The sequence below is a fragment of the Cavia porcellus genome, unplaced genomic scaffold, assembly GCF_034190915.1.
Source record: "Cavia porcellus strain 051 isolate PalLab524CR breed Dunkin Hartley unplaced genomic scaffold, mCavPor4.1 scaffold_2, whole genome shotgun sequence".
Classification (NCBI taxonomy): Eukaryota; Metazoa; Chordata; class Mammalia; order Rodentia; family Caviidae; genus Cavia; species Cavia porcellus.
Genome location: NW_026947485.1, coordinates 95,242,624 through 95,257,707, shown reverse-complemented (window position 1 = coordinate 95,257,707; position 15,084 = coordinate 95,242,624). Strand labels below are relative to the sequence as shown.

Sequence of the window (15,084 nt, the reverse complement as noted above, 5' to 3'; positions counted from 1 at the left end):
CACTCTGTGTTACTTAAGTGCTCCACTCACAGAACCATGGAGGTCAGAGGGAAGAGAACTCTCAAGTCATTCTCTTCATTTACAGATAAGAAAACTGGGCTCTCAGGAGCTGAGCCCCGGCCCACCCCAAATGCGGGCAAGTGCTAGGTGAGCACCCAGCATCAGTCCTTTTGTCCCAGGGAGCACAAACATGATGACAGGACCCAACACACAGTGAGTAACTGTTCTGTAAAGTGTAGGTTTCCAGGAGTAAAAAATGTCTTTATTCATAGCCAAAGTTCTTATCTGTTATTTCATGTGGTTCCTTCAACAGTCTTAGTAATGTTCCAAGCACTGTGCAGAGGAAAAGTACACAATAGATTTCCTCTCCTGCCCCTTCTTTCCCATGGTTCTCAGAACAAACCTTTCCCCTCCTACGGCTCCATACACAAGCAAACGTAGCTGCCTCCTCGGGCCTTTGCAATGCCCCATGCGGATCTGCAGAATGCGACTTCTGGGAGGAGGTTTCTAACAAGGGCAGCAAATCACACATACTTTTATACACAGCGCTCCAGAGGTGCTTTGATTAAACACAACTCCAAACTTGCATCTTTTTATTATATAACCCTCACACTGTTGGACTATAATTCATACTGCAATTTTTCAAGAACTATAAAGTCCTCATCTTTCCTGTTCAAAGATTCCAACAGCCATAATCAAAGGATCCAAGGGAGTGTGACTCAATGGCAATCAGCATCTTCAATCTTTCCCTGGTGGGAGTGATCCCTTAGCCTCTATAGCGCCCGTTCTTTTATTAATTGTCATCTAAGAAAGAGATGTGTGTGTGTTTAAGAACAGAGACTGTTCTCTGTTCTGCTGAAGAGGGGTCAGGCACAAGGAAGAAAAACAGCAACAAAGAGGAGAGAAGTAGGAAACCATTCCCAGGAGTAGTTAGTGCATTTGACAGGGAAAAATCCTAAATCCCCCACAAATGCCTTAATCACATGTCTGACCTAAGGATTACACAATGTGCCTGTTCTCTAGCTATTTTCCATTAAAAACTGTGGGCAAATTTGTAAAAGTCATATGAGAAATACATTTTTAATAAGTGTTACTATATGAAATAAAGGAGAGAACGAAAATGACTCTCTAAGAACTATAAGCAGCCTTGCTGGCTCTTCTCCACCATAAAATCAGATCAAGATAATCATTATCCTCCCAGAGCCCAGCATCTACACTGACTCAGCAATTTCTGGATTCTGCTGCTGGCAAATGAGCTGTCAAAAGGAAAATGGAAATTTCATATGCCAGACACGAGCGAGGGCATCTGCTCATGAAAATGCCTTGCCCTCTTTCCCCAGCACAGGGGAGTCTATCTATTTAGGAACAAAGCCCTGGCATATATCCTTTCTCAGTCACCGGCCTGCTCATACTCAAGGCAGAGAAAATGGATTCCACTCCTTTTTTTTCTAAAACTAACATCAAAGCCAAAATTTTAATATATTTTACAGCCTGCCTGTTCCTGGCCACGGCAAGAGGACAAGTGGAGTCCTGCCTTTTGCCTATCTGCTTCTCCCACTGTCAACTCCATCCCTCACCTGTAGATGCCTCAAGCCTGGCTGTGGACAACCAGACCTGTAGGTGCCAGCCCCATCCTTGGTTCTTCTGCAAGCCAAGTACCCGCAGAAAGATGGGTCAAGATTGGTAATGAGGTGGCCCTTGCAAGGGGCTGCTTGAAGGAGCGGGCTCTGTAGTGTTTTACACAAGTAAGAACAGGGCTTCAGGAAGGTCAGAACAAGGTCCTCTAAAATGTGGGCCTAGATCTGTCCAGGTCAAAAGGACAACACCACCTGCTTCTGAGCAACCTGAAGGACCATCTCTGGCAGCCAGCATTTCCTTACAGGCCTCATATCAGACTTTCCACCAGGGGCAGCCCCATCCCCAAACCTCTGGGATAATTGGGGATACAAGTGGGGAGCCATGGCAATGGGATACAGGTGGGAGGAGATCTGTCCCCATCCCGCGGTTTATCATATTATATGGCACCTAAAGGTATTTTAAGTCATACAGGAAGAGAAAAGATGTGGAAAAGTGATTTTAAAAAATCAGTTAACATGAGAGAAATGAGAGTTGGCAGGGACTGATGTGACTCTCTCTCTTGTCTTCCTGTCTTGGCTCCTGGGGTCTGCAGGGGCTATATTCTTGGAATACAAGGACAGTCACACAAGATGTCCAGAACCAGCATTCTTGTGGTAGCAAACACAGAATCTAAGTCCCTGTTGGAATCTTCCTTGTCCAGATACATAGCCTTCAAACCCATCTGAGCATTCAAGTGAAAGGTCCCCAGAGCGAAAGTAGTACATAAACATAAAAAACACACAGAGCACAACCACTCCATCTCTGCTTCCTGAATAGCCACAAAATTTATGAAACACAGCCCACACCCAAGGGACCCCATGGCTGAAAGATGTGGACTATTCAGAGAGCCCTCCTCTGTGTTCACTGGGGTTGGCTCTCTGCCTCAAGCAGAGCTCCAGGAAGAGACACCACACACTCCTCTGGGCTCCTGATCCTTGGTTACCTGGTTCTTCCGGGGCTGGTGGTGCACTGATTTCAGGTTCTGGGATAACTTCAGGGGGTGGTGGGGGTGGGGCCGGAGGAGCTTTAACAGGGGTTGTTGACTCTGGGGTCTCAAATGCTTCTTCAGAGTCCGAACTCCTAGTGAAGAGAGAGGAGAGACACAGGTGAGACAGAGGCCAAGGCACAATTCTGCTGAGCAAAGCAAGACTCTAACCCAGAGATGGTGGATTCAGGCTCACTGGCTGATTCAACTGTTTAGGGTAACATGTGAGGAAAACCATCTGGTGACATAATTCCCAAAGCAGAATCTTACCACTACCCTTGATTTACCCAAATGGCATATTCTTTGAACTTAGCTCTACTCAAAACACACACTTCTCACCTCAGTGGCAAATAGACACAACGGACTTTGGCACCCGCTATTTCGTCAGTTCAGCCGAACAAATATAGAGGCAGTCCATGGTTACACCCCTTAGAATCTCTACCTTATGAAATTACATCTCCATTCACCCTCTTCCCACTTTACCCCTATTCTCTACTTCCCTGCCTTCCCAGCATTTCTTTTAAGTTGTTAGCATACATTCGTTCACTTTATAATCCTATTTCTTTGTCCTCCACTGGACTGAAAATGCCAAGAGGATAGTCAGGCTTTTTTTATCACACCATCTCTGAGCCTAAAACAGGAAGTAGAGAATATGTCTAAATGAATGAAAACCAGCAGAGGCTGTACCAGACAGTCACAAAGTAGTCTGTCAATCACACAGGTACAAACATGACCCTCATTGGTCCGCTGGATAATCCACATGCAAGGAAGTTCCTTCACACAGAGAGCTGGACCAAAAGTCCACTAGGGAAGCTGTCCACAGTTGAAGTAGAAGACAATTGCTAAAACCCTGCCCTGGGCTAAAGGCAGCCTTCCTCCCTAGCCTGCTTCCACTGGCTTTCGACATGTAGCCAGGAGGATGAACTTTTCCAGTCATGGGACATTGTGTGCCTGAGGCCAGGAGGCAGCTGCCCCTTGGCTCAAGATTCTGTTGGAGACACAGGCCATCCCTACTGCAGGGGAAGCCAAGAGGAAGCAGCAGCAGCAGCAGACTGGTTCCTGTCTGGAAATGGTTTAAACAGACCCAAGTACCAATGGATTCATCTACATTGAGGAGGTCAACCACCAAAATGGGTGGATACTTATAATTTCAGATCTCAGCAAGTCGATCCAGCGAAGACTGGAATTAAGAAAGTGACACACCAGGTAAGACAGAGCATAAAGTGACGGGTTGCACAGGGCTACACATGTGTCACTGCCACATCACCTGAAGCTCAGAGATGCTCATTCTGCTGAGTTCCTGTAAGTTCAAAGGACCAGTAACCTTGGTACAGGTCACCATTTTCTAAAGATCATCACCCATCTGACACACAGTGCCAAGAACCAAACCAACCCCTCTACTATCTGCTAGGAACAGAGAAAGTAGCTATTTAGAAGTTTCCTGTAGAAAATCTACATCAATATTGTTTTTACAACTTTTTTGTGGGTAACTCATTTTATCAGTGCCAAAGATGACCAACACACACCCCCAAGGACGTTGGCTCCTCCAGTTAGCCACAAAGCCCTCCAGGGACCTAAAGAAATCAGCAGAAACATCAGAGCTGTTTTTGATTGTAGCCAATGAGCCCTAGACAGCATAGTATTAAATTTCATGAATAAATACTTAATCCATGCAAACACAACAGAGGAGGAACTGACTGTTTACACATACATTAATACTAAAAAGCTTAAGCTTTTGTTTATAGGAACAATTTTTTATTCATCCATGCCTGGACAACAACAGATCTAGGTACCTAAACTTTTGCAGCCTGTTTACAGGTATGGAAAACACAAGGATATCACAGAACTGAGCCCAGATCACTTTTGTGGCGCCTGGGAGCCATTTTTCACCCCAGTCCCCAGCACTATCACGTCGGGAGAAATGCTTACAAGGTGCACAAAGACAACTTGCCTCTTTCCGGTGCTTCCTTGAAGGGCTAACAGTCTAGAATTTGCACTGCTGCTCACCACTGTCCACAGCCACCGGCCCCATTCCATGGGGGACCACATCTGCCAGGAGTCAAAAGCCATCTCCACTGAAGAGTAGCCTCTGTTCCCCAAATTCCCACCCCGAGTCCCCTCACTGGTATCTCAGGCCTAAATCTTTTTTGTTGTAGCCAAAAAGCCACATTGCCAGCCACAAATGCTATGAGCTTCCTCTCCAGGGTCCAGAGGCCCCAAGCTGCCAAGCTCAAACTGAGACACAAGGAGAGGGACTGAATGCTTGTATCCTTGGCTTTTGCATCCCTGGCACTGACAACACGTGGCTTTGGAGCACAAAGGGCCCTGGTCTTTCTCAACAGCACAGGAATAGGGATGGTCAGATGCTCTTGGGTTCTAGCTGCTGAATTCCAATGAAGTCTCTGTTGCTGCAGCTGCCGGACGCACACCTGCTCCAGGAGACCACTGTTTACCCCAGCCTGCGTGGAGGTGGTGTGTGAGCTGGCCAGGGCATGGCACACCAAGCCTTTCTGCCTCCTCGCTTCTTTACTACTGACTGCCTCTGCCTCAAAACAGCAGAGCCAACCACGCACCACAGAATGGCATTCACTTCCGGTACCCCCTGCCCTGTTTGCCTATTCCTGTGCCCTCTCCTAGGAGCAGAGAGAGAGAGTTAATTAGAGGAGGCGGATGGCAGCTTTTTTAATTAGCTCTTTTTTCCCTACTCAGTTTCCCAGGGGCTTAAAATATTTCCACCGGCAAGAATTTCTGCAGTCCACCCACAAAGAGTCTGTCCATAAAAACAAAGCAGCATTTTGGGAGTCTCAATGCAGAGTCTCAATGCAAAGCAGCATTTTGGAGTCTCAGCCCATCAGCTGTTAAGATTTTTTTCAGCATCAGAAGAAACTAAAGTACAAGAAATTACTCTGCGAAGGCTCCATACACTTGAAAAATGAAGCAAAGAAAAAATTAATTTGCCACAAATATGTATCAGAAAGAGCAATGTTGTCACTACAATCTGCTAAAACATCTCTAAATTATGAGAAAATATATTTCCCTGGTAGACAGATGCTATGTTCAGATGTATATAAGTAAATATGCATACAAAATTATCTATATTCTTAATGGCCAAACATGAAACACAGTGAGTAACTTTCAGCATGCTACCAATTGTTGAACATTCTGTTATGTTCAGGCCCTGGATTAGGCCCATTTGTATCCTTATCTACAATCTTCATATCCAGCCTGCTGGAGAGCAGGCCCATTTTACAGATGAGACAATTATGGCTTAGACACCTTTGTCTAAGGCCATATAATTAGGAAAGGATGGGAAGCAGGCTCAAATCCAAATTGTCTGCCTCCAAAATCTGTGCTTTTATCACTACGTCTGGGCCTTCCAAATGTTTCAAAGAAGCTCAGTATATAATGTATTCGTATGATAAAATCTATCACAGAGAACAATTAAACTATTTGCATGAACTTGAAAATTTGACACTGGGGTTTGGGAACACTAACTGCAGCTTTCTTTGCCCCTCTTGCTGTCCCTCCTAGTGGCATAGTATTAGGGAAAGTTCTGATACACAGCTGGTCCTGAGACCATGGGATAGTCTTCACCAAGGCAGATGAGCCATGAGAGCCACCTAACCCCACAAAGCAATTAATCTATCGGCACAAGGAAACAAATATGCTGGGGGAAGTAAGACCACAATGAACATGTACAGATGACAGTGGGAGAGAGAAATGAGTACCCCCAAGCATGGACAGACTGCAAACCATGCAAATCCGAGTCTCAAGGGCTCCCAAACTGTTTTAGCACAGTTTAAAAAGTTTCTTGGATTTCAGAGAACCACCTATAAAGCTCTCAAATTCAACAAGGCACAGTCTGTACACCTCTGCTCCACACACTGCAGAATTCAGTGACAAACAGTGCTAGAATGGGGGTCACATTATCTCTAAAGCCAGAGTCAGGTAGCTGGAAAACAGACCATCAGAGTTCATTTTCTTCTGTTTGTGACTTGGTATAAATATGGTCATGTTTTTACATATATGAATTACAACAATAAAATGGTTTAAGATCACACACATAACATATACACACACACAGACAGACATCTAGCCATATGTAAACATAACAAGTCTCAAACTGCCTGAGGTCAGCCTGAGACTCCCCTCTTTCTGTCCCCCACCTCCCTTTTGCTTGGTAAAGGCCACAACTCTGGCGAAAAGCCCTGCTCTTCAGAAGATCAGTCAGCAGGTATAGGACAAAAGACCATCTGCCTTCCTAAAGAGAGAGGGAGAAGAGAGAGGGAAAGCTTCTAGAAATAAGACTGGGTGAAGAATTAGTGAGTGGATATTTTTGAAACTGATACACACTAGATTCTATTCATTGAAATATTCCACGGAATCCCAGCCAGCATGCCTCCCTCCGGCTCTTCTTCTTTCTCCTCCCCTCCTCTCCCCTCTCTTTCTTCCTAAAACAACTTGACCAGACTGCTCAGCAGCCTGTCTTCTGTGAACACAAAACCAGCTCTGACAAGCCAGACTGTTTGAATTTTCCAGACTGACACCTAGAGAAAAATCAAGGCAGCTGACAGCACATTCATCCCAAGATCCCCAGCACAGAGCATCTATCGGATTTCTGAGGAGGGCTCTTATTTTCAGAGGCAGGTACGGATCATTTGGTGGCTATGCTGAGACATCAGCAGGGTTCAAAGGGGCCATGGCCATGAATATACCGGCTGCCTCCAGGTTAGAGGCATGGCAGGCCAAGAGGAAAGAGTCCACACTGACAAGAGTGACCCACAGACCTAGTTACAGCCAATCGTAGATTACTGTCACAAAGAAACGGGACTTGACTCTGAATAACTAAGGCAAAAGCAGAATTTACTGGATGCTGAGGACCCAGATTTATATAGAAATGTGGGCTTTTCAGCCCTCTAATCACTCTTAGATCTCCCAGTATTCAGCTCTTGATTTCAATTGTAGAATGAGAGCATTCAATTGGCCCATCTTGGGTCATATATCTATGCCTTACATAGTATATGACAAGGAATCTTAATAAATATCCTAATGGATGAGGCAAAGAGACTTCCCCAGGAGGCAGCTGGAAGAACAAGGTGGCCTGGAGCCCAATCAAAGCATCATCCCTCCCAGCCATGTCACTTACTGGACAAGGCATATGGGGTTAGGCAAACCACCCAGCCTCCTGAGCCCTTGGACTACTTGTTCAGTAAGCAGGGACAATAGTAACTATAAGATAATGTCTTCCCCTTACCAGTGCAGTTCCAATTCTGCCCCTGGCCTCCAAGCATTAGCTATTTGGAGGAATGTGATTTACTAGCAAGCTGGCTGAGTCTTTTATTTCACTTGGTCAAAGCCACTGAGTTGGGCATGACAGACAATCTAGAGACCACACTGTGGTCCCTACACGCCAGGATGTCTGTGGACTGAGTGCACTGTGGTAATGGGGGTGCTCAGAATAGCAGGAGTTCAACTCACTCTTCCTGAGGGCAGAACATAACTCAGCCTCCAGGGAGAGGCCAGAGCCCCAGGAATAAAGGAGGCTTGGGGTGCAGCACTGTGCCTGTATGGACATATATGTGCTCTCCCCTGAAACACCTCCCCAAAGCTTAGTATTGAAGTTAGTTTATCTGTGGTAACACCAGGCACCTCACAGAAGACAAGCAATGTCTCAGCAACTTGGGGCTCCACCATAGGGAGTATAGAATGATGCTGAGCTGGCTCCCCAAGCTCGAGATTCCACTGATCTGTACCAGGATTTGATTAAGCCTCCCTGGACAAAAGCCAGGTTGTGAACCAAGCCTTGGGAGAAATAAAGAAAATGGCACTTGGGCTGCCCTTTCATTCTCTTGCCTTCATGTACTCATATCCCCAGTTCATTTGTAACTGAACTCCTTGCTTGAGTAACTTAAGTCAGATCTTTCACTTAAACTCAGATTCTTTAAAAACATCTCATGGGAAATAAGATATATTTATAGCAACTAAAGAGTAAAGAATATACCACATCGAACTGAGATAGATGTAAGGAATGGCTTCCAAAAGGCGGTCATTAATAAGCCTTTCTATTTCCTCCAGGGAGGTGAGTTATAGTAACATCCTACCTCATCAGAAGCCACTTTACACGCAGGCAAGAATCTTCACCCAGCTGAGACACAACCGGACCACAGAAACACAAATACTTCTATCCACCCAAGTCATATGCATACGGCTGGCACAAAAACCCCTCCATTTTTCTCACTCACAAAAGCTCTTTTGGGCATCTCTGAAAACACATTTAATTAAAGTTTCTTTTATTCACTAGCGTAATAGGTTTGGTGTCTGGTTTCTGAACCCAAATCAAGTTAAGTGGCAGGGCTGGAGACAGGTACGTAGATAGTATCTATAAAGACAATGTGACAAAGTAAGCATGGAAGGGGATGCAAGAACTCAAAGAGCACTAATGTTTGGCCAACTCCTAGGGTTTCCCCAAGCACCGGGAAGTAACAGAAGCTCTCTCAGGACCACCCATGGGATTGGGGGGAAGGAGTTTACATATGCAGTAGGTAAGGGAAATCCTGGAAAATTAAGGAATAAACAAGTAGTATGAGGCTATTTACTATTTAAAAATTAAATACAAATATGCAAATGTATATAAATACACATGAGCATTTATATACATGTGTATAAATACACATACAACATGGGCTTCATACCACACACCTATAATCCTAGCTCTCTAGGAAGCTGAAGCACGAGGATCACCTGTTCAAATCCAGCCTATGTAACAAATGACTTGGCAAGATCTTGCCTCAAAATAAAAAGGGAGGGACTGGGGATACAGTTCAGTGGGGAGACCTGGGGTTTAATTCCCAGTACTGGGGGGGGGGGAATACAGACACACACAGAGGCAGCATATACATGCTGTTTTTTAAAATTCAGAAACATATACTTAAAGGTACCAGAAGCAACAAGGCTGCCTTGATGTAGGGCAGAATGTTGACCCCTGAGAAAGCCCCCTACATCACCAGGGGCCTGAGGAGCCCACCCAGACTGCTCCACACCATCTTCCAAATCTCAGCCAGGTCCTGAACAAAACAAATGGAAAGCCAGCTAGGACTTGACTAGGCGGTTTTGTTCTGGGTAATACAGACTAAGGAAAGGAGCCAACAAGGAATATGCTAAGAGCAAAAGGGTTTTGTAACTTTCCCAATGTGCAGTCTGTGGTAGACACCCCCACCAGAGTCAGCCCCCTCCAAGCTCAACCTCACTGGTTCAGCAGGGCCTGCTACTGGGGCTCCTCCAGCCAGCAACGAACACCCATCTTGCATCTGCAGCCCAAAGTCCACTCTACCCAGAGTCCTGATTCAAAGTGCAGGTGCCCAGGCAGGTGTGGAGATTCCCTGCCAGAGGCTCCATCTAAGTCAGGAATGGTACTAACCCCGCTGTTGCGCACCTGTGCTCGCAGCCTGCATTTGCTCAGCACTTCCTTGCTTACCCGCTCATCTGACCCCATTAAGAGGTGCAGCACGTGGACAACATGACTGCTGAGGCAAGATGCACCACCCATCACGTGCAGGCACCCAGGGAATAAAGATCAGCCCCCACTCTCAAAGAAGCCTGAGTCTTCCCGGGATCTGAGGATGCGAACAGGTAATTAAGACAAGGGGTGTGTGTCTCATCAAAACCCAACTGTCCTTCCCTGTGTACATGCACATCTCCAAATGCACTGCTACGCTATTTGGGTGCCCTCAGTTTCCCAGAGCATCCTTACCTCCAGGGGAACTGAGCAATTGTACCCCACCCCATGGAGGACAGCTAGCCAGGCTGGTCAGTGGTTGCCACCACAATGCCCTCCTCACCCCCCTCCTCTTTTCTTTAGTCCATTAATTCATGTAGCCTGGGAGCAGGTATCTAGAAGGCCCATGCCCTGCCATTAGGTCTACAAGAGCTTAATTGGATTCTACAGGGAGTGTCATGGGGAAACTGGAAAATTGCCCATTCTGATCTGGGCAAAAGGCAATGCCATCCTGGGGGCCCAGGGAAGATGAAGAGGATGACTGATCTCAGCATAGACGCTTCCAAAGGGCAGCCATGGGGTTTTGGTTCCAAGCTCTTTGGTCCAGTGTGTCCTCACCTATGTGTCTCTCTGTATTTTACTGTGACTCTGAATCCATCTCTGCCTCTACCTACCTCGAGCCTCTGTCCCCTTAATACGCTGTCCTCTCTCCTCATTTCCCCCTCATTGAATTTGGGTAAAAAGAGGAAAGACACATTGGGTGGCTGCCCCGGTACTGCGAATACTGCAGATGCCATCAATAATTATGGTTCACATATATTGACTTTAGAATTTGTTATTTATAAATCTGTCTTTAAACTGGTACTTCCACGCCTTGCAGATTATTAGAGATAACAGCACAGGGGAAGAGGTCTGTATACTCTTACTGCGTGGCATGGCAATATTCCTGTCCACAGTCTTAGTGATACTTCACTCAATGAAGATGCACATTGTGGAGTAATTGTCAGGAACAAATAGATCCACACTTACATGTGCACTTAGACCAGCTGGTAGAATTCCAAGCAGCCCAGAAAGCATAGTGAGCTCTCGGTGAAGGCCCCGAAGCTGGAGATTTCAGCATTACAACGCGATCACAACCCTGCTGAGGACAACTAGGACTGAAAGAAACCACCAGTGACCCTGGATTTTTCCTGACATAGCAAGAACACGCTTCCAGAGTGGGTTTAGGTTTTGTTACACCTGATTTGTCTAAACTGGTCATTCTAGCAGCCCTGCTAGAGCAGCTCAGTGAATTCCCTCAAAAATGACTCCCCAATCAGGTAAATTCTCCCGAATGCCTCTCATTCACTCTACTAACCGGGGGGGGGGGGGGGGGGGGCCGGCATCTATGTTCTACTCTGTTTTGCACAAAAGCTCGATTATGATTTTATTCATGGATATAAATGTACAAACCTAGACTTTGAAGAAGTGGTAATATATCTTAGGAAAAAGCCTGAAATTCATAAAGTTTTAAAAGCATACTTTCTGGGGCAGAGATTTAGCTCAGTGGCTCAGGCGCCTGCCAGGCATGCACGAGGTTGCAGGTTTGATCCCCACTGAACGTCTACCTCACATGGTCTCACCAGGACCATCTGCAGTGAGCCATAGCCATAGGCTCTTTATTAAAAGCATATTTTCTACCACAAAAACACCTTTATACAACAAAGGAAAGAGGACTGAAATTCTTTGTCATTTTTTTCCCAACTTTTTTACAGCCAGAGTGAATCGTTTATAACACCACACTAACTAGTTCAGGAGGGGCACTCTTTTCTAAGCCACTGCCTGCTGCAGAATATTTTCACACCATTCTTTCATAAATATGCAGCAAAATCATCACCTCAGTCTTTGACTCACTTGTTACAAATTCTGAAATGATAAAAATCTATATTAAGGCACCTTCTTTGACTAAAATACTTAAATTACATATTCATCACAAATAAAACTGAGTATCAACATATCTGGTTTCATGTTCACACTGTGAGCAACTTGGAACGGGTTGCTCATAGTCCTAGGCATCAGTATTTTGGTCTGCACGCTGGACAAATGGCAGGAGATGACTGTCCCACACGGAGGACCACTCTGGGAGCTGAGTCAACAGCTAGGAAGCACCTTGTACAAGGCTCGGCACTCAGAAGGCATTTCCTTACCATAATCCTCCAAGTGTTAGAATTCTACAATCCAAATGAGTGCACTCATGGCCTGTCTGCTCTAAAATCTGCTCTAAAATGCGCTGTAGCTAAGGAACAGCTGTTCCAGTGACTCATGAGTTTGCAGAGTGATGAGGAAAAAAAATGTGATTTTGTGGCTCTTCCTACACATTCAGTACACACACACACACACACACACACACACACACACACACGTGCACGCGCACACACAGCTAAAGTGGCAGTAGGCGAAGAACTGCAAAATTAAGCAATAAATTTCACTCAAATATTTACTGAATTAATTCACAGCTGCTCGGAGAAGAACTCCCCAGCCAGAAAGAAGCAGTGCTGACACTGTTTGTCATAGCTCCAGGAGGCACTGCGAGTGTTCCTTCATGTCTGAGGACCAGTTAATCAAAAACAGTCTGGGGAGTGTTCAGGCAGAGAGGCTGCCAGGAGTGGGAAGGAGACTGGTAAAGTACAAGAAATGGGTGCAGTGAGTGCTATGTAGGAGAATAAAGTGGAAGGCAGGAGAAAGTCTGCCAGGAGGTGAACGAGGTGAGCAGCGATGCTGACCATGACCTGGTCCCTGCTTGGAAATATAAGGAGTCAGGAGGTAAACTGAGGCAGACACCTGACTGCATCCAAAACAAAGAGGAGGGGGAGGGGTGACAGCGGCCAGACCTGAGACACGTGCGGGAGGTTAAAGTGGCAGATGTCACCGAGAGAGTGGTGATTCCAGATTATCTTTTTCAGGTTTTAGCGAAAACAGGCATTTATTTTTACTTGGTCTATAATTTATACAGGAAAGGAAAGAGTTTACCTAAATCCAACAGATTCTGAAATCATTCACACACCACCTGATTTAATAGCAACAAAAACATCAGAGCCATGATCAGTGGTTTAAATACGACAGGCTGATGAGTATCCTTGGATTTCAATTACACATAACAAAGCTCCAATGAACAGATACAATTTCACGTATCAAACAAGCATCACTGTCTCACTTGTTTTGTGGCAATAATCCAACTGAGTTAAAATAGCCTCTAAGAGTGGACCTTCTTGCCAACAACCTACTCAATTGCACAGTAAGAGAAATAAGGTATAAATCTGACAGTGGTCACCAGGCTATTTCTCTTCATCCTGCCTCTCAGCCCTGATTTATACGCAGTTTTCCAGCCCTCTCTCTTATGTTTATGACATAAAACATGTGAAAGGCAGCTCTGTCCTTTGGGTTTTCAAACCTCTTAGTTTAAAGCCTCAAAGTTGTCCACTACCACAATGTGCTTGCTAGTTAAAAATCATATTGCTCTCTCAGCACTGAATTTTAGTGTTAAGTAAAGTTAAAATAATTAGGGACTTATCTATTGTCTTAATCAGAGAATGTGTTGCTGGATCATCAGAAATATGAAAAGGAAAGGATGAAAAATTTGGCCTGAGCTCTAGTTTATACTACCAGATGGGAGGCACACTTACTCTAGTACAAATGGGGAGGATGACAAATTTGGCCTAAAATTAAGATGGAAAAGCTTGGACTCTTGCCTTTTCCAGAGCACAGTTCCTTCCAAAGCTAGCACCGGAGGAGATGCAATTGTGTGGCTCACCTGCTAAGGATCAAGACCACAGAGGAAATGGCCAGCCCACTCCAGCCCACGGTCCTTAATGACAATTCCACTGAGTCATCACTCAGTATACTAGAAACTCAAATAAAATTTGAGTCACTCAGGGTTTTTCAGAATTACGCTAATTTATTTGCAAACCCACAAACGATCTCACACGTATATAAGCTAGAAAAATTAAACTCATAGAAAGAGAGCGTGGAACAGTGGTTGCCAGGGGCTGAAGGCAGGGAGTAGTGGGCAGATAGAGATTAGAAGGCACAAAAATTTCACTTAGGAGGAAAAGGATCAAAAGATCTGCTGTATAACTTGATGACTATAGTTAATAACTATGTATAAATATTGTACACTTAAAGACTGCTAAAAAGTCCATTTTAAGTATTCTCTTACACACAAAAGTGCACATAAAGTAACACATGTTAATTAGCTGGATTCAGGTATTCCAAATGTGTATCTATTTCAAAACACGATGTTGTATACCATAAATATCTATAACTTGCATTTGTCAAGAAAACAAAAACACAAGCATAATATTTCATGAACATTTGATGCATTTCTCTCCTTTTTCTTTGCATTCTCTGTACTCTGTTAGCTGCAGAAACCTTGAGCAACAGAGAAGAAGCAGGGATGCTAATGCCACTGCACTGTTGGTATAACTGAGTTTTCCGAGAGCCAATGCCCTTGTCCACAGCGGTTTTTAAAAGAGTATTTGCCCAAGCTTGGCACTTCCCTACAGTGTACCCAGGCCGGGTAATGCTCTCTAAGTATGTTCTCCCATCTATCAGTGGGTCAGTTTATTGAGAATACCCTCAATCTCAATGTCACCTGCCTTGCTGGTCCAGGGAGGCTATGGCCCACAGATCATAGATTATGAGGGTGGCACCAGTTGGAAAAACAAAGAAGAAATGAAGACCCTCAGCTCAGGAGAACAAACATTCACGCCATCCAGTGGAACAGGACCATACAACAGCAAAAGACACAAGGAGGGGGACAAGACAGAGAGAAGCACTGTGCTCACTGCATTCTGGCCCCCTTCTGCCCAGACCACTGTTTTCTCCATGGAAGCTGGTGGCTGAGAGTCACCAGGGTTTGGAGTCTGGGAACAGTCTCATACTGGGCCAGAGAGTGAGAGGCAGAGGGGGGATCAGCATTCGTGTGTGTAATCCGGGAAGTGGGTTCAGG

At 45.1% G+C, this 15,084-nt stretch overlaps 1 protein-coding gene across 18 annotated transcripts in view; it reads right to left on the bottom strand.

Annotated features, from left to right (window-relative positions):
• Tacc2 (transforming acidic coiled-coil containing protein 2) overlaps positions 1-15,084 on the bottom strand; it is a 204,824-nt gene that overhangs the window by 43,424 nt on the left and 146,316 nt on the right. For all 18 annotated transcript variants that reach the window (XM_023561546.2, XM_023561550.2, XM_023561554.2 and 15 more), the window contains one exon: positions 2,561-2,697. In XM_023561546.2, the coding sequence (XP_023417314.1) occupies positions 2,561-2,697 (137 nt within the window). The remainder of the gene's footprint in view (positions 1-2,560; positions 2,698-15,084) is intronic.